We start from the raw sequence: 20,517 nt of genomic DNA, 5'->3' as shown, positions 1-20,517 counted from the left end.
AAATACAAATCATGTTTGTAACTTGACCTTCTGTCTGCTACCTTAGTAAACTCATTAGATCTAGAAGCTTTTTTTTTTTTTTTAATTCCTTGGGATTTTCTATATAGAAAATAATGTCATCTGTGAATAGACAGTTTTACTTTTTCCTTTCCAATCTGCATGCCTTTTATTTCTTTTTCTCATCTGTTCCACTGGCTAGGACCTCAGTATGATGATGAATAGGAGTGGTGAGAACAGAGATAGCTTGTCTCATTACCAATCATAGCGCAAAGACATTCAATCTTTCATCATTAATTCTAAAATGATCTTTAGGATTTTGTGTAGATGTTCTCACGTTAAGCAGTTTTCTTTCTTTTCCTAATCTAAGGGTTTTTTCCTAGTCATGAGGATATTAGATTCTGTCAAATGTTTTTTTTTCATCTATTAAGATCATATATTTTCTTTTTTAATCTTTTAATATGGTGAATATCACCATAATGATTGATTGATTGAATATTTATTTAAGAGAGAGCAAGTGAGCAAGTGTGAGCGAGGGATAGGAGGGAAGGGAGAGGGAAAGAGAGAGAATCTTAGTGCAGATCTCAGTGTGGGCTCAATCTCAGGACCTTTAGATAAAGACCTGAACTGAAATCAGTACTCAGTCACCTAAGCAACTGAGCCACCCAGGCACTCAATGATTTTATTTTTTAAATATTGAGCCACAGTTGTGGTTGAGCAGCTGAGTCTTGAGTTTGGCTCAGGTCATGATCTTGAGGACCTGAGATCAGGCCTTGTTTTGGGCTCTCACCCAGTGGGGAGTCTGCTTCAGGATTCTCTTTCCTTCTGCCCCTCCCCCTACTCATTTACTCACTCTCTCTAAAATAAATAAATCTTAAAAAGATATTGAACCAGTATGTACTATTGGAAAACCATATTTGGTTGTGACACATTATTTTTATATTTGCTGTGTTTCTAACATTTATTTTAAAAATAATAATTGGAATAGATGTTACTATTTATTACAACGTAAGTCTTGGAACACATTTCAAAATCATGACTCGCTTGTTTATTAATTCAGTCAATGAATATCTGACAATTATTGTGTACTAGGCATTGTTTTAAGTACTGGCAATTAGAACCTTGACCAAAATATAGTTCTACTCTTAAAATAAATTCCTCACTAGAATGTAAAAAATATCAGATGTGTCAGGAACAATAAGCAGTATAAGAAATGGAGTGTTGGGATCCCTGGGTGGCGCAGCGGTTTGGCGCCTGCCTTTGGCCCAGGGCGTGATCCTGGAGACCTGGGATTGAATCCCACGTCAGGCTCCCAGTGCATGGAGCCTGCTTCTCCCTCTCCCTGTGTCCCTGCCTCTCTCTTTCTCTCTGTGTGACTATCATAAAAAAAAAAAAAAAAAAAAAAAATGGAGTGTTGATTGGCTGAAGCTATTTTACACATATTAGTCAAGCCAAGACTCTAATGAGGGAATTGTAGAGCAGAAATATGAATGAATTGAAGGAGTCAGCCATCTTATCTGTGGAAAATTGTTCCAGGCTGAGAGAATTGCAAGTACAAAATCCCTGAAGCAAGGACTTCCTGTGTGTTTCAAGAATAGCACAGAGGCCAGTGTTGGTGGAGTGTAGTAATCCATGAAAAAAGATGTAGAATGTGAAGTAATCAGGGACTTGATAATGTAGAACTTTGTAGGCCATGGAAAGGGCAACTTTGGATTTTATTCTAAATATAATGGTAACCACTTATTTATTTACCAGATATTTACTGACCATCTGCTGTATGTCAGATACTTTTTCATGTTGATAGGAAACAAACATACCTTGAAGATAGTGTGTTTTCAGTTCTAGATCACCAAACCAAAGTAAATATTGCAGTAAAGCAAGTCAAGTGAATTTTTTGCTGCCCAGTGCATATAAAAGTTTTGTTTACACTATAATGTGGTCTATTAAGTATGCGATAGCATTATGTCTGAAAAAACAATATATACATGATTTTTGAACAACATGGGTTTTAATCAGGTGGGTCCACTGAAACTGATTTTTTTTCAGTAAATATAGTGTTGTGAATGTATTTCTTTTAGGACTTCTTAACATTTTCTTTTCTCTAGCTTTATTGTAAATATACACGATAAAATACATATAACACATAAAATATGTTACTTGACTGTTTATATTGTTGGTAAGCCTTCTAATAGTTAAGTTTTGGAGTAGTCAAAGTTATACATGATTTCCAACTATATTGGTGGTTGGCACCCCTAATCCCTGCATTGCTGAAAGGTCAACTGTACATACTTTAATTAAAAACTAGTTTGTTGCTAAAAACTGTCATCTGAGCATTCAGTGAGTCATTATCACTAGTCAAGATCACCATTACAAATACAACAATAATGAAGTTTGAAATATTGTGAGAATTTTGAAAATGCGACACAGACATGAAGTGAGCATATCCTGTTGGAAATATGGCATTGATAGGCTTGCTTGTGCGGGGTTGCCACAAACATTCAATTGGTAAAAAATTCACTATAAGCAAAAAGTGATAAAGTGAAGTGCAATAAAATGAGGGATGCCAGTAGTAGTTAACAAAATAGCAAAATAACAAAATCCAAGCCTTCATAGATCCTTAAAAATGTTAGTGTAAGTCTGGTGTATGTAATATGGAGGAACTCAGAAATAGTTGAGTTTAGAATAATCAGGATACATTATAAGTTAAGATCACATATTTAATTTTAAACATGGGGACAAATGTGTCATGTTTAATGATAAAAGTAAACATTAAGTGGGATTTATTCCAGGGATACAAGGTGGTTCAATATTTGCAAATCAATCAACATGATACATTGCATAAAATAAAGTCTATATGAACATAATCTCTTAATTATAGGAGACATATTTTCATGAGTTTCTTTTGGTTGCAATGTAGAAAGACTTTGAGGCTGGGATTTTTATAAGGATACACTAGTGAATATAATATAGGGGAACTTCATGGAAATCCTAGAATTGAAACAATGATAAGGATGGGCTTTCCAGAAGCTAGAACCCAAAAATCTTCATATCCAAGTGTATTAGTTGTCTATTGCTATATAACAAGTTAGACCCCAATTTCATGTCTTTATTTCACAGCTTCTATGGATGAGGAATCTAAGCATGGCTTAGCTGTGTGCTTCTGGCTCAAGATTTCCCATAAGGCTGCAATCAGTGTGTTAGCTGAGGCTTCCATCATCTGAAGCATCTGAAGGCTAGACTGGGGAAGGATCTGCTTCTCAGATTACTCACATAACTTTTGGCAGGCTTAGGTAGTTGCTGTTTGTTTGTTTTTTTGGTAGTTGCTGTTTGTTGGTTAGAGATGTTATTTCTTTGCCATGTGGGTCTTTCCAGCTCATAGCATGGCAGCTAGCATCCGAGAGAGAGAGAAGGTGACAAGATGGAAGCCACAGTCTCTTTGTAACCTAATCTTAGAAGAGATACTCCATCACCTCTTCTGTGTTCTGTTTGCTAGAAGCAAGTCAGCACATCCAGTCCATCCTCAAGAGGAAAGGATTACATAAGGGCAGGAATACCAGGAGATGGGGATTATTAAGATAATTTTAGAAGCTCCGTATCATGCCAAATAAACTCCAGAGATTGTACCAGTTTTTTTTTTTTTTTAAGATTTTATTTATTTATACATGAGCAACACAGAGATCGAGGCAGAGACATAGGCCAAGGGAGAAGCAGGCTCATTGCAGGTAGCCTGATGTGGGACTCAATCCCTGGACCCCGGGATCATGTCCTGAGCCAAAGGCAAACACTTAACTGCTGAGCCACTCAGGCGTCCCGCACCAGTTTGTGTGTGTTTTATTCTAGTTATCTACCATAAATGCCCCTAAGCCAGACTAAATCTATATTCTTTTTTCTTTATAGCAACTGTAGTTCTTAACTATTAATCTTTATTTTTTTATGTTTGCCTCTTATTTATAGTTTTGCCTTATATTTAGTTTATCCAGGCCTAAGATGAACTCTGCTGCCTCATATTTTACCTTCTGCCCCTGCTGCTAGCCACTTTGAATATGTCCCTAGCACCTTGTTCAAATTTTTGAGAGAGAAGATGAGGAGGGGGGGGGGAATATAGTATTTTCTGAATATGGCTACCTCATCTGTGATTAACACAGTTTTCCTTCGAGAGCAGTGTAGATATCTACATACTATTCTAGGTGTTTGAGTAGGAGATAATAGAATATTTCTCATAAAATTAGAAAACTTTGAGTTTTACAGACTTTGGGGAGAGAATTATATAGAAATCTCTACAATTTTTTTTTTTTTTTTTGAGATACAGTAAAGTATAAAAAAGGCAAACTTCTCTCTATATATCAAGTAAGTTCTATGCCCATTGTGGGACTTGAACTCATGACCTTGAGATCAAGGGTTGCATGATTTATTGACTAAGCCAGCCAGGCACCCCCAAACATCTATATTTTTACCACATGGAATTGACAACCACTAACATTTGTTCATTTTGCATTCAAGTCTTTTTCCCCCGGGTAATAAAGTTTGTGGTTGAAACCTAACTCCTGTTAAACCACCACTCTTAGTTCTTTTTCATGGAACTTACCTGATGTGCAACTACTATTACAGATTTGGTGGGTATTTTTCTGGTTCATTTTTAATTCTTGTAAACACATAAACACAAACACAGGTACATATATGTAGTTCAATCTTGTGTTTGTATATATTTTTTCCAAATCAATAGAGCTTTTATTGTATCTTTAGAATATTACAAATAAGTTTGAAAAATCATCTGGCATCTTGCTGTTTCTGTAGGTGGACGAGTTAGATCTTATTCATCAGCCTTCTGAACTGTTCTTTTTTCAGAAACATAGAAACCATTTAAAAAGTTTCTGATATCTTTGTTTTTAACCGTTGTGGCTTGCTGAACCAAAGCAGAGAAGTTTGATACAAGTTCAGAGTCACTTTCTTCAAGAATTAACTCATCTTTCTGGGGTTGAGTTATTGAACAAGCAACACCTGGCCTCATCCAAACCCTGAAGATGTATTTTTCACCCAAGAAATTTTCAGTTTCAACCGGACAACCATTCTGTATAACAACATGGATGGGGAAGTGAGCATACACAGACCTCATCTTGTGATAAAGCCTCAATGTAATGCCCTTGATCATGTTATGTACATGACTATGGGTAGTGTGAACAGCTGCCAGTTCTTTTCTGTTTCCCCACCATTTGTATCTTAGAACCTCCTCTTTTTCTTTCCAAGGAGACTGAGTTCTACATTGATGCTCTGGGACCCTTCACAATAACAGTGCATCCCTTCAGAGTGATGTTGATGTTTTCTGGAATGTTGACTGACAGTCCGATTGCTGAGAATGATCTTCATTCTCACAGTAGATGGAGCAAAGAGAGCTTGTGTTTGTATTTTATTGATTTGGTAGCATACTGTATACCTTTTTTTTTTTTTTTTTTTTTAAAGAAAACTGTATATTCTTTTTGAGGTCTGTCCATATTTGTATATATAGATTTAGGTCATTCTTTTTAACTGCTCTATAGTATTCCATCACGTTATCCATTCTCTTATTGTTAGATATCTAGGTTGCTTTGAAAGAATATTTTTGCTGTTAAGACACTGCTCTGTTATGCACCTATAACAAATACATTTTCTACATTTATTGTCAAATTCCTGAATCAACTTACAGTTCAAATAGATGGGAGAAATCTTATTTTTCTGAATTATGATAAGTGATATTTCAACTTAGAACATTTTTTTTCAACTTTTTAATAAAAAAAATTTATTTGAGAGAAAGAGCACGAGTAGGATGGAGGGGCAGAGGGAGAGGGAGAAGCAGACTCCCCAGTGAGCCGGGAGCCCAATATGGGGCTTGATCCCAGGATCCTGAGATCACAACCTGAGCCAAAGGCAGGCAACCAGCTGAGCTACACAGGGACTTTTAAAACATTATGTTCAATTTAGTGATTGGAAAACTGGTCTTTTGCTTTACTAATCCATAATTCCTTCATTACTAGTGAGATTGAGTATATGTTTAGTGGTCATTTGGATGTCATCTATGATGTGACTCACCAGTTTGCTAATTTGTTCTTTATGTATTCTGGGTACAAATTGTTTCCTATTATATATTGCCAGTATCTTCTCCTAGTCTGTAACTTGCTTTTAACCCTGTGCATTTTTTTTTAACTGCATTGAAACAAACCTTTTTTTTTTTCCTTTGATCATTCTTGCTAGTCTTTGTAAGGAATTCCCTTTTGGTTTTGTGTTTTCACATAGAAATGAACGGTGTAGAGTTACAGTTAGCACCTGGGGATCTACAGTATGGGAGTATGGACATTTAAATGACTTAACTGACTTGTGTTGAAACAAATCATAGAGTATTGTTCCAGAGTATCTTACAAAACTCATAATTTTTAATGGTATAGAATTTTTTGTGTTTTGTCCTCATAATTTTCAGTGGTGTAGGATTAACTTTTTCAGTGAATCAGACTGTATGGTTTTACACTTTTTGATAAAATACAGTGAAATTTGTTTAATTGTGGGATTAATTTTTAGCAATCATCTGCTATGGTCCCTACTATTTTCCAGGTGGGAGTAACAGCTTTTATAATGATAATTTAGGATTATCTATTTGTGAAAAGGGAAAAAAATTATTGTGCATTGCAGATGAAGCAAGTTTTTATCATTTTTAACAGTTGTGAAATTATACTTTTTTTGCTTGTAGTTCAGTTATTTATGTCTTCTGACATTATTTGGCTTATTTTTATAAGTTAATATTTATACTGTTCTGATTGTGGAATTTAAGTTGAGAAATGGAGGTTTTGAGCAGCTTATATTTTATAAAAATAATTACTTCTTACTTTGGCTGAAAGTACGGGATTGAGTCACATTTTCAAATATAATTCCCAGATTCTAGATTGGAATTTTTTTCTTTTGCTTTTCACAAACATTATCTTAAAAAAATTTTTTTGAGGTACATCCACAAGCATTTGTCTAACACTTATTGTGCTACCTTAACTGGAGTTTTTGGTATTGGGCCCATAGAGCATGAAGAGTAGTTTAGTCTTTGTTGAATTCCTTATAAATTAGGAAAGAACAGAGATATTGTTAAGAGTTGGGAAATAAAGGAATTTAGTTCCATTCACATTTTAATCAGAAGCATTGAAAATGTTGCCCTTGGTAAAAGTGTATGCATAAACCTGTTTTCTAGATATTTGATCATTTATTTTTACATTATTTTAGGTTTCCAGTAATTATCTGCAGGATTCGCCATGACCCCAGCTCTGAGGGAGGCAGCAACAAAGGGTATCTGCTTTTCATCTTTACCAAGTACCATGGAGTCTGACAAGATCCTATGTATGGAAAGTCCAAGAACTGTAGATGAAAAGCTTAAGGGAGACACTTTATCTCAGATGCTGGGATTTCCAACTCCTGAACCTACTCTTAACACTAACTTTGTGAATTTAAAACATTTTGGCTCCTCTCAGTCTTCAAAACATTATCAGACAGTTCTTTTAATGAGTTCTAATTCTACATTAAATAAATACAATGAGAATTACAAACAAAAGAAATTAGGGGAACCCAACTGCAATAAGCTGAAAAACATACTGTGTAATGGCAGCAACATTCAGCTTAGTAAAATCTGTCATTCTCATTCTGAAGAGTTCATCAAAAAGGAACTTCTGTCAGATACCACAAGCCAGTGCATGACAGATGTACAAATTATTTTGGATTCAAATATAACCAAAGACACTAATGTAGATAAGGTACAACTGCAAAACTGCAAATGGTACCAAAAGAATGCACTTTTGGATAAAGTTACTGATGTTGAAATTAAAAAGGGTTTATTGCACTGTGCTCAAAAGAAAATTGGGCCTGGCCACTCAAATGTGCCTATTAGTTTCTCAGCTGCTGAAAAAGAGGAGGAAGTGAATGCTCGTTTACTTCATTGTGTAAGCAAACAGAAAATTTTACTTAGCCAGGCTAGAAGAACTCAGAAACATTTGCAGATGCTTCTGGCAAAGCATGTCGTTAAGCACTATGGTCAACAAATGAAATTTTCTCTGAAACATCAACTCCCCCAAATGAAGACCTTTCATGAACCTACCACAGTTTTGGATAGCAGTTTACCTAAATGCACTGAAATTAAGCCAGAAGTCAACATGTTGACTGCAGAGAATAAATTGTGGAGTGATACAAAAAATGGCTTTTCACGGTGTACAGCTGCAGAAATCCAAAGATTTGCACTGTCTGCTACAGGGCTGTTGTCTCATGTTGAAGAAGGTCTGGATTCTGATGCAACTGATAGCAGCTCTGATGACGATTTGGATGAATATGCCATTAGAAAAAATGTGGCAGTGTAAGTGCAAAATTATTATTAGACCTTTTACTGTTCTGTGTATAGCAGCAATTTTGTCTTGATTTCATGATAAATTAAAAGGAAATTTTCTAAAATTTTAATGTCATAATCTTTAAGGTATAAAACTTTGGTGAATTTAAAAAATATTTTGTTAAACTACTGTATGTGAATATATACATACTATTTAAAAATAAGTTATTCAACTGCTCTGTCTGGGAAAAATCCATATAGGGATATTGAAAGTTATTTAGCCAGAAGTAAGCATTTCTCCCATTCTTGAATAGAATAGGCTATAGATAAGGCTAAACATTTTGCTTAAGTGTTTTAGCCAATATGTATAGCCAAGATACAAAAAATTTAGTCTTCACATGGAGAGCCCACCTTGGCTTTAGGAGTTTATCAGTTGAGAGTATATATAAGTTGATCTTTTTTTTTTTTTTTTTTTTTTTTTTAAACTGTAGTAGGTATATACTAATTGAGTTCATATCTTTCAGTTCTGGTCTTTACCAACTTAATCAATTTTTGCTGGATTTTTTAAAAGACTTTATGTATTTATATGAGAGAGAGAGAGACCATGGGAATGAATGAGAGCAGAAGCAGTGGAGCGGGAGAGGTAGAGGGAGAGAAAGGAGAGGGAGAAGCACAGTCCCTGCTGAGCAGGGAGCCTGATGCAGGGCTCCATCCCAGGACCCTGAGATTATGACCTGAGCTGAAGATGCTTAACCCACTGAGCCACCCAGGTGCCCCAATTTTTGCTGGATTATTATAACCAAAACAAAATTATAATGTCAGCTATTAGATAACTATTGAATGTTTATTATGTGCTGGACCTTGGTGATTCAGTTGTGGGCAAAATATTCGCAGTCTCTACTCTCTTTAGAATCTACTTCCAAAAAAACAAAACGAAAAAAAAAAAAAAAAAACCGAGGTTTTATGTATCACACTGTGTTAATACTCCAGAATAACCCTATCTGGTAGAATTTTTCTGAGATGATAGAAATGTTCTATATCTGTGTCATCAAATAGTCTCCTGTGGCTATTGAGCACTTGAGATGTGGCCAGTGTAACTGAGGAAGTGAATTTTTAAATTTTATTTAATTTGAATTGAGTTTTTTTTTTTAAGTAGCCAAATAGAACATAATTCTTAATCTAGCTTTCAGGGAATCTGTTAATATCCCTAACTTGATGCAAAATACTGTGTATTGGGAGGAAGAAATCCATCATTTTTATAAAATTGTCAAAGATGAGTGAGAATTATAGAATTAGAGGCTAAACACATTAAGTTTTACTAATAAATACGAGGTCAGTATATCAATTTCTACGGTAAAAAATAAAATGTAAAACAAGGTGGGTATTCTAGTCTTTGGTGTTCTGTTATTACTATATTTGAAATGTGTTTGAATGTGGGAGCTAGTATTGAGTACATATTTTTTTCTGACTGGCATTGTGATATTTACATATGTTATATTTAATGCTTTCAACAACTATGGGAGATGATTGTTGTTATTCTTATTTCATTTAAGAGAAAATAGTCTTAGCATGGTTAAGTAGCTTGCCACATGGTCAAAAAACCAAATAATTGATGGATCATGGATTCTTGTCTATGTATAGAAGACTTAAGACCAATATTCTTACTATTGGGCTATGCAGCTTTATCAGTGTGTCATTCATTGATGCTTACAGCCACAAGAATTATTAAGCATAAAAAATAATTATTAAGCATATGTGTTCTGAAAGAAGTCCAGAAATTTATCAATTTTCATATTTATAATGCTTTTGAAGAAATTCAATTCAATAAAATTTAGTAGGTAAATTTAGTAAATTATTTACTTTTTGTTGATGTTGAGGATAGCTAATGGGCAGGTTTGTCTCTTTTAAGCTAGAAACAAAAATCAGAAAATCATGTCTTCTAGACTATTGACCTTCATTAGGATTTTCTTTCATTGATTTCCTATAGTACTTAACCTGTGTAATTTATCATTAAATCATATTTTGTCCTGTATGATTTGCTAATATCTGTCTTAGTAGCCCAACACCTGGTAAGGGTGGAAACCGCATTTTAAACCTTAAAAAAAAAAAAAACTTCCTATATCAAGCATTTAATTATTGATTGGTCAAGATATTTTAAGATTTGCATTTACTCCTTGAATTTAGTCAGAGAACACTAATTTTATATGTAAAACATACACAAAAAGGAAGATTCATACTATTAAAAATTTTTTTATACAAAGTGTCAAGCAATATACGTCTCATTTCTTGTCAGCTTCACCAGTTTATTGATGAAAATTGAAGAATGTAGTTTGGAAAAAAATTGGATTCAGGCTTAGAAAGTTTATTTCTCATTCTTTCTTTTTCCTGTAATCAGTTGGAAGTCTCAGGACACCAGAAGTGCATTTTTAGGAAAATAATGAATCTAAGAAGTTTAATATGAAGATATAAAATATACTTCTAGCCTGTTGCATTATTGACCATTTAACATTGGGATGCCTCAGTTATTAAAGCTCATATCTATATTTCAGATACGCTTCATTCTCAGGTTACAATCACCTGATTGATTCAAATAAGTAAAACAAAATTCATATAGTAGCTCTTTGAATTTTTTAGTTCACTGAATTACTTGATAATTGTTTAGATTTTTGTGTTCATTTTTGCTATTTGAACTCAATTTGCATTTCTCGATTTTATGTACCTCTTGCAAAATTGGATATTAACTTTGTTTTGAATATTTTTACTAATGCTAATAGATTTCTTGTGGGGGGATCCCTGGGTGGCGCAGCGGTTTAGCGCCTGCCTTTGGCCCAGGGCGCGATCCTGGAGACCTGGGATCGAATCCCACGTAGGGCTCCCGGTGCGTGGAGCCTGCTTCTCCCTCTGCCTATGTCTCTGCCTCTCTCTCTCTCTCTCTCTCTGTGACTATCATAAATAAATAAAAATTTAAAAAAAATTAAAAAAAAAGATTTCTTGTGGGAAAGATTATTTTTCAACTTTTTATTAATTTTTATACTTCATGAATTTTGAGAATAACACAACTTTTAAGTATTTGTATCTTTTGATACAAGTATAAAAATGGTTTCTGTTTTTTTTTATTTTTTTATTTATTTTTTAAATTAATTAATTTATTTATGATAGTCACACAGAGAGAGAGAGAGAGAGGCAGAGACACAGGCAGAGGGAGAAGCAGGCTCCATGCACTGGGAGCCCGACGTGGGATTCGATCCCGGGTCTCCAGGATCGCGCCCTGGGCCAAAGGCAGGCGCCAAACCGCTGTGCCACCCAGGGATCCCGGTTTCTGTTTTTTTAAACTGGAATTCTGTTTTAGGTTAAGTTCATTCAATAACTTAATACATTTATTCTGGTAATAAGGGTTTTTTTTAAGTTTTTTTTAATATTTTTAGGTTTATTTTTGTTCTTTACATTTCTGGAAATTGATTTTTTCAGTTGTAGATGAGTATTTTTAATGAATGAAGTTCAGAAATAAACTTTAAACATTAAATAGGTAAAAATATGCGTTTTGTGGACCTACATTTTTAAGGGAGTGCTAACACAATTTTTATTATCTCTACTGAATATGAATAGACTTCTTAATTATAAGGTCTACAGTGACAAATACCACAGTTGACTTCAACTTAATTTTAAGTGACTTAAGGCAAACTACTTTTTCTGTCATTGTGTACCTACTGCCTAGCATTGTCTACTTTTATTGGTGTTTTTTTTTTCTTTATTTGGTGACTAAATGAATTTTTCTATATTTGAGTATGTAGTTTTGAAGATAAAAAAATTGGGATTGGCAATACGAAATTTCTTTCCATATATGTTTATCTTTTCTTCTTCCATTCTGTAGTTTATTTTTATTTCCCCCACTTTCTTCCTTTGTCTTTAATACGAAACTGGCTACAAGATGTGTCTTACAGTAGAGCCAGCATGAATGAATGAATGAAATACAACATGACAAAATACAGACATTTAAAAGTAACTATTTTATTATAATATTTAACATTTGTAACTTAAAAATTGATAAGTAAAATATATTTATCTTAAAAATCTTTGGTTATATTATTATAAATGCTTTCAATTGCTTTTATTTTAACCCTGATAAGAAAAACAAATTCCTTCATTCTGGTTAGGAAATTAGCTGTGAAGAAGTATAATTGTTTTAGGAAACTGCAAAACACTCACATTAGCCATTACCATTGTTAAATATATATTTGACTTGCCCCTTTTCTTTTCCCTCCAAAAATGTAGACAATAGATTAATTCATAATACCATTACTAATTATCTTAACCTTTTGGCTGAGAAACTAGTGCATTAGAAAAATATTTTTAAAGCCATTTTCCTTTGGAAAGGAAAATAGGATTTTAGGGTTTTGTAGGTTTGAGATGTGATCCTTATACAATAATTAAGGATAGAACCACTCCCAGTGTTCTGTTGCTTTGGTGAAGTAGCACAGGTTTTGGACCTCCTTGTGTTACATATGACTTGCTCTGTGACTCTGAGCAGAGATTAATGTTATTATTTTTTAAAGATTTTAATTTTTTTAAAAGTAATTTCTGTACCCAATCTGGGGCTTGAACTCACTACTCTGAGATCAGAAGAGTCACCTGGTCTTCTGATTGAACAAGCCAAGCAACCTGAAGTTAATGTTATTCTTAACACTTTGAATCAGATTCTTTTTTGATCACTCTTAAAAAGTTCTGGAGATAATTATATGAAATATTAAATATAGTGTCTATACATAATAAGGCACTGATCTGAAAGCTAATGAAGAGTGTCTTATCAAGTGTCTCACTATTGTGAGAGACTGGAGCTTACTTACTCCATGAGAAACTTGGGGAGCCAGTGTAAAATACATGCTTGAGTTAACCCATTTGAGAGGTGAGGAAACTGGTGTATTTGTACATCAGGCCACTAGTTAGTAGGTGAAGGTTGTTCCTGGTTGTGTCAATTCCCTTGCCCTTTTGTTCTGCAACTTGGGTGACAAAGCAGGTTCAAGCAACAACAAAAAAGCCCTAGATGAAGTCAGGTCTTTGTGTGCTGAACTGGTAAGTGTTAGGGAATATGGGTTGGTCACTGACAAACTCAGCTACAATTATGTTCCCTCTCATCTGGCGGTAAAATGTTAGAGTGCTAACATTTCTTTTCATCTGGGAAACTATGATCAGTACTTTCATCCAGAGTGCATATGGGAAAACTCACAGATTTTGACACAGGCATATTCTGATCTTCCAAGGTTGTAAAAAAGAAAGAAACATGGTTAAATCTTAGTTTAGTTCAGGAAACCTTACAATATCACCTGGGTGTCTTGGGTTTGTAGAGAAAGATCTCGTTTCCCCAAATTAGTCCCCATGTATTCAAATTTCTTTGAGTTTTTGGTATTAATTGGTCATCTTTTTTTTTTTTTTAAGATCTTATTTATTTGAGAGAGCGCACAAGAGAGCATGAGCAAGATGGAGAGGCAGAGGTAGACTCCAAGCAGACTCCCTGCTGTGTGCTCAATCCCAGGATCCTGGGATCATTACCTGAGCTGAAGGCAGGCACTTAACTGACAGAGCCATTCAGGTGCCCCTAATTGGCAGTCTTGATAAGGAAATTCTTTTAAAGCAAAATTAGACATTGACTAAGAAAGGAGAGAACTGTTGATAATTTAGTTGGAAAGGTCTCAGGTAAACCTTTCTAGATTGGAAGAAAATAAGCAATTTCTTGCAGACCTACATAAATGAATACTCATAGTTTTCCTTATGCTTTCCTGTTTTGACAGTGGAAAGGAGAAGAAGTAAAAAAAAAAAAAAAATCAGGTGATGAATTTCCCTTTGAGGAATTAGATAAATAAGAGTATGAACTCAGTGTGACATTTAGAGAATAAAAAGACTAGTAACGTTTCATTGATTGGAAGAATACCTTTATATTTGTATAATGTGAAGTTGACAAATTATTTTTGTATTTATTACCCTTTAAATTCTCTACACTTGAGAAATAGATGAGAAAAGTCTGGTTTTGTTTAATTTTACTTGAATGGGAAACAGAAAAAGTTGAATGAAAAACAGTCCTAGAAAAATTGCAATGACGGTTGAAAAACTGTGACAGAAGAGAAGTTCAAGTGTGCTTGCCAAATGGAGTAATAGCTATAAAATGATAAAGAAATACTTTGTATTGTGGTATATAGACATCAGTGAGGAAAGTAGTACTTCAATTAAAATAAGGTCATTATTTTATATATTTTTTAACTAATTTTATTTTAGACCAGTTTTAGGTTCACAGCAAAACTGAGTAGAAAGTATAGAGAGTTCTTATATATCCCCTGCCCCCTACATGCATAAACTCCCCCATTTTTGACATCCCCTACCACTGTAGTACCATGTAGACACATCATTATCACCCAGAGTCCACAGCTTACAGTAGGGTTCACTTTGGGTGTTAGACATTCTTTGGGTTGGACAAATGTATACGATCTACATCTGCTGTTGTCGTATCATACATACAGAGTAGTTTCCACTGCCCCACAGATCTTCTGTGTTCTGCTTATTTGACCTTTTTACTATCTCCATAGTTTTGCCTTTTCTAGAGTCTCATAGTTGGAACAATACAGGGTGTAGCCTTTTCGCATTGCCGCCTTTCACTTAGTAATATGCATTTAAGTTTTCTTGATTTCTTTTCCTGACTTGAGAGCCTGTTTCTAGCCCTGAGTAATACTGTTGTCTGGATGTACCGCAGTTTAACTTATCTATTCACCTGTTGAAAGATGTCTGGGTTACTTCCAGGTTTTGGAAATTATGAACAAAACTGCTGTATAAATATTATGTGCAAGTTTTTGTGTAGACATAAATCTTCAGTTTATTTGAGTAAATAACACGAATACAATTGTTGGATTGTGTGGTAAAAGTATGTTTAGTTTTGTAAGAAGTTGCCAAACTTTCTTCCAACGTTGGCTCTATATTTTGCATTCTGACCGAGTAAGAAAGATTGCTGTTGCTCCGCATCTTTGTCAGCGTTTGATGTTAGTGTTCTGGATTTTGGTTATTCCACTGGATGTGCCGTGGCATCTTAGTGATGTTTTAATTTGCAATTCCCTAATGACATACAATGTTGAACATTCTTTTTATGTACTTACTTGCCGTATCAGTATGTTCTGTGGTACGATGTCTGTTCAGGTCTTGCCTGTTTTTTAATTGGATTATTTGTTTTATTATTGTTGAGAAATAAAATATAAAAAGAATTGATTAGGATTTCATTGAATCTGTAGATCAAGTTAGAAAAAGCTGACATAAACAATATTGAGTCTTTGAAAATGGAATATTTAGTTCTTTTATATCTTTCATCAGAGGTTTAAAGTTTTTCTCATACAGATCTTGCACATGTTTTGTAAGACTCATGCTTAAGTTTTTAATTTACGGGTGTGCTAATGTAAATGATACTATGTTTTTAATTCAAATTCCACTTAACATTGCTGGTATATAGGAAAGTGGTTGACTTTTGTATGTTAACTGTATCCTACAGCCTTGCTATAATCATTTATTGGTTGCAAGGGGTTTTGTGTGTAATTCTCTTGAATTTTTCCTATATATAACCATTTCATCTGTGAACCAAAAGTTTTATTTCTCCCTTTCACACCTTGTGTATCTTCTATTTCCTTTTCTTATCGCATTAGGTAGGATTTCTACTGTGATGTTGAAAATGAGAAGTGAGAGGATATATTGCCTTGTTCTTAATCTTAGTGGGGAAAATTTCTGGTTTCTCACCATTTAAAGTATGTTGTAGCTGTAGGTTTTTGGTAGATTATCAGGTTGGGGAAATTCTGTGTAATCCTAGTTAATTGAGAGTTTGTTTTTGTTTTTTTAGTATAACTGAGTGTTTTTGCCCTGAATAGGGGTTGAATTTTGTGAAATGCTTTTTGTGTATCAATTGATAAGATGAGATTATATTAATTGATTTTTGAATATTGAGCTAGTCTTGCATACCTGGGATAAATCCCACTTGATCATAGTATATAAGTCTTTTTATACCATTGTTGAAATTAATTTACTAATGTTTTGTTGAGTTTTTTTACAGCTATCTCGCTGAGAGAGAATGATCTGTAGTTTTCTTGTAATGTTTTCAGTTTTGGTATTAGAGTAATGATGGCCTAAAAAAGAATGAGTTAGGAAATAGTCCCTTTGCTTCTATATTCTGAAAGACATTCTAGAAGATTGGTAAAATTTCTAACTGAAATTTTTGGTAGAATTTACCAGTGGGGCAGCCCCGGTGGCGCAGTGGTTTAGCGCCGCCTGCAGCCTGGGGTGTGATCCTGGAGACCTGGGATCGAGTCCCACAGTCCGGCTCCCTGCATGGAGCCTGCTTCTCTCTCTGCCTGTGTCTCTGCCTCTCTTTCACTCTCTCTGAATAAATAAAAAAATAAATCTTAAAAAAAAAAAAAAAATTTACCAGTGAACGCATTTAGGCCTGGTGCTTTCTCTTTTGGAAGGTTATTAATTATCCAGTTTCCTTAATAGATATATGACTATTTAGATTGTTTCTTGTTTTTAAAAATTTACATATTCTACTTCTATCAAACCCAAGAGTATTTTTTTAAGTTTTTTAATTCCAGATAACATAGAGTGTATATTAGTTTTAGGTTTACAATATGCGATCCAGCACTTCCATACAATATCCAATACTCATTACAAGTGCAGTTCTTAATCCTCATCACTTATTTAATTCATCCCGCCACCCACTTCCCTATCTATTTCTTCTTGTATGAGTTTTGGCAGGCTGTGCATCTCAAGGAATTGGCCCATTTCATGTAAGTTATCAAATTGTTCATAACATTCCTTTATGTTCCTTTTACTGTCCATAGGATCTGTGGTGATCTCCTCTTTCTAATGTTAGTAATTTGTGTCATAGTTAGTCTGACTAGAGGCTTATTGTTTTTATTGATCTTTTCTAAGAACCATTTTTTGGTTTTGTTGATTTTCTTGATTTTCTTTTTTCAGTTTTATTGATTTCTCTAGTTTTTATTATTTCCTTTTAGTTACTTTAGCTTAGTATACTCTTCTTTTTCTAGTTTTCTGAAGTAGAAGCTTGGGTGATTGGCTTTAAATTTTTTTAAAAAATATTTATTTATTCATGAGAGACCGAGAAACCGAGACATAGGCAGAGGGAGAAGCAGGCTCTTTGCAGGAGCCGGATGTGGGACTTGATCCTGGATCCCGGGATCACGACCTGAGCCAAAGGCAGCCACTCAACCGCTGAGCCACCCAGGCATTCCATTGGTTTTAGATTAAAAAAATTTTTTTTTAATTTTTAATAATGTATTTAATGCTATAAATTGTGTAACTTTCTCTTACTGCTCCCCATAAGGACTGTTTTCACTGCATCCTACAAGTTTTGGTGGCTTACATTTGCATTTTCATTTCGTTCATAGTATTTTAAAATTTGTCCTCAGATTTCTTCCTTGTTCCATACATGCCTTGAAAGTGTGTAGTTTAATCTCCAAGTATTTGGGGATTTTTCAATTAGTGCTTTTTTTCTTAAGTTTATTTTTTTTAGTTATCTCTACACCCAATATAGGGTTCGAACTCATGACCTGAAGATCAAAAGTTGCATGTTTTTCCAACTGAGCCAGCCAGGCATGCCTGTTTGGTTTTGATTTCTAACTTAATTCCACTGTGGCACGAGAGCAGACATTATATGATTTTTTTTTTTTTAATTAAAGTTTGTTTCATGGCCCAGAATGTAGTCTCTTCTTTGTTCCTTGTTAACTTGAGAAGAATGTGTAATCTGTTCTTGGATGAACTGTTGATGTCAGTTACATCAACTTGATGAATGATTCACCTATATCCTTACTGATTTTCTGCTTGTTGGATCTGTGCATTTCTGATAGAGTGTTACAATCTTCAGCTAAAATAGTGGATTCATTTGTTTCTCATTGCAGTTCTATCAGTTTTTGCCTTATATAATTTGATGCTTTTTTGGTAGGAACATGTGCATTGAAGATTATCTTCTTGAAGGTAGACCTTTTTTTATACTGTAATCCCCCTCTTTATTCATGATAACTTTCCTTGCTCTGAAGTCTGCTCTGTCTGAAATTAGTATAGCTACTCTGGGTTTTTTCTGATTAGCATGTGTTAATGTTAGCATACCATAAGTTTCTCCACCTCTTTACTTTTAATCTGTATGTGTTTTTATATTTAAAGTTGGTTTCTTACAGATGACATATAGTTAAGTCTTGTTTTTTGATCCATCTGGCAATCACTGTCTTTTAATTAGTATAGTACCATTGATGTTTAAAGTGATTACTGATGTATGATTAACATCTACTGTATTTGTCACAGTTTTCTATTTGCTGCCCTTATTCTTTGCTCTTGTTTTTTGTCTTCCACACTTTTTCTGCCTTTCATGGTTTTAACTGAACATTTTATATGATTCCACTTTTTTCCTTTCTCAGAATATCAATTACACTTAAAAAAATAACAAAACTGTTTATAGTGGTAAGGCACCTGAGTGGCCCAGTTGGTTAAGCATCTAACTCTTGATTTCTCCCAGAAGCCCTGCGTCACCCTCAGTGGGGAGTCTGCTTAAGGTTTTCCCCATCTCTCTCTGCCCCTCTGCCTGCTTACATGCACGTGTGTACTCACTCTCTGTCAAATAAATATTTTTTTTTAAAACCTCCTCTTTTTAGTGGTTACCTTTACAGTTAACCCAAACTGGCTTTCAAACCACCCTGTAGATACCTTATAATGATAAATAATCCTAATTCTTTCCTCTCATTTTTTGTATCACTTCTGTCTCTTGTTTCCCTTATGCATAGCATATATAGGCATATATAAAAATACACACATGCTTGAGCACATTCATAATCAATTGAAATTGTTGTTATTCTATTTTGAACAGATTTGTTACCTGTTAAATCCATTAAGAAAAATAAAGTTACTATTTTCACTTCACTTATTCTCCAGTGTTTTTTCTCTCTTTATGTAGATCTGTTTCTGACCTATGTAATTTTCTTTCTCTCTGAAAAACTTCTTTTAACATTTGGCATGTTAGGCAAATGATGTCAACATAATGACGAATATGGCGTGGGTTTTCTTCAAACCACTTCAAACACAGTGTTTTGAAATGATCGTGGCAAGCCTCTTCACAATTAAAGAGAAATCCTTAGGGGTGTAAGAAAAATGCTGAAAGTTCTGTAAAAGTACCTTCCTATGTAATGCAGTAAGTTGCTAGTTTATTGGCTTAAAAATGCTACATATCCCACTATGTTAAAAGATCTGAGGAAGTTGCAAATTACTTTGTAGTAGTTGTGAAGATAGTCCCTTGTGGTAAAAAGAAATTATTGATGAAAAAGGCTATCTCTAGATGATATTTTTAATTTTTATTAAACTAGTTTCTATTAGAAGTGAATGTCTTTAAGGACCCACATCAAAAGAAGTATGAGCTCCAGGATATGAAGCTTTAAAGGGTGGACTGGCTTATTCTTGATACAAATGCCAGTGGAAACAACTGCACTAATATTTTTATAACGATTGTTATTGTTTTATTAGAACTCAGATTTTGAAATTCCGTTGATTTTGAGTTGACTGGCTCTAATTCTGTTTTCTCCTTAAGTTCAGCTGTTTTTATTTTAAAGAACATGGAGTTATTCAGCAATAGCAGAAATGCCTGTACTCAATTACAGATTTTTTGTAGTCACCTTTTTGAGTAACAAGGGTAGTCTGATTATTTTTTATCTCATTTCTTTTCTGCCTATCATAGTGTCTTGCAGGGCCATTGCTAGCTTATTTTTGTACAAAAGAAAAAGGTGCTTCTTCCTCTGAGCAGATTTAGATTTGTAGTTGCAGGCTTGAAATGTAGAATTCTTGCTGGATTTTAGCACTGCTGTACTTTCAGCTGGGCCTTTGTGTACTGTATGGTTTGGAAACACTGCATGGTGGCTTGACTTCCTGAATAAAAGAGACATACACATTTACATACACACACACATGCACACACAGTGCTTATTGAACTGCTAACATGTGTGACTTCAGATTATTCCTTTAGCATATATGTTTTGATTAGTTAAAAAAATTCATTAATTTTCTTCATGTTCCTAGTTGTCAATGTTTGATGTTATGCAAGGATTTTAAAAAGACAGTTAAGACTATTTAGCAGACCATTAACTTTCAAAATTCTTTCCATATAAGAAAAAGGATATTGTTTT

The 20,517-nt window shown here is 34.2% G+C and overlaps 1 protein-coding gene, 1 long non-coding RNA gene and 1 pseudogene across 16 annotated transcripts in view; 1 reads left to right on the top strand and 2 right to left on the bottom strand.

The window, feature by feature from the left end:
• The window catches only part of KANSL1L (KAT8 regulatory NSL complex subunit 1 like), a 130,594-nt gene that overhangs the window by 11,211 nt on the left and 98,866 nt on the right, over positions 1-20,517 (top strand). For all 11 annotated transcript variants that reach the window (XR_007408966.1, XM_049106736.1, XM_049106737.1 and 8 more), the window contains one exon: positions 7,231-8,347. Coding sequence is in view for 10 of the 11 variants with exons in the window: in XM_049106736.1 (XP_048962693.1) it covers positions 7,260-8,347 (1,088 nt within the window). In the remaining variant the exon portion in view is untranslated. The remainder of the gene's footprint in view (positions 1-7,230; positions 8,348-20,517) is intronic.
• On the bottom strand, positions 3,649-7,231 carry LOC112656320 (60S ribosomal protein L9-like; annotated as a pseudogene).
• LOC112656322 (uncharacterized) overlaps positions 17,990-20,517 on the bottom strand; it is a 90,785-nt gene continuing 88,257 nt past the window's right edge. For all 5 annotated transcript variants that reach the window (XR_007408968.1, XR_004812649.2, XR_007408969.1 and 2 more), the window contains one exon: positions 17,990-20,260. This is a non-coding gene — a long non-coding RNA (uncharacterized LOC112656322). The remainder of the gene's footprint in view (positions 20,261-20,517) is intronic.

The sequence above is a fragment of the Canis lupus genome, chromosome 37 (genome assembly GCF_003254725.2).
Source record: "Canis lupus dingo isolate Sandy chromosome 37, ASM325472v2, whole genome shotgun sequence".
NCBI lineage: Eukaryota > Metazoa > Chordata > Mammalia > Carnivora > Canidae > Canis > Canis lupus.
The sequence above is the reverse complement of the archived record's forward strand: the minus strand, read 5'-3'. Positions and strand labels throughout refer to the sequence as shown.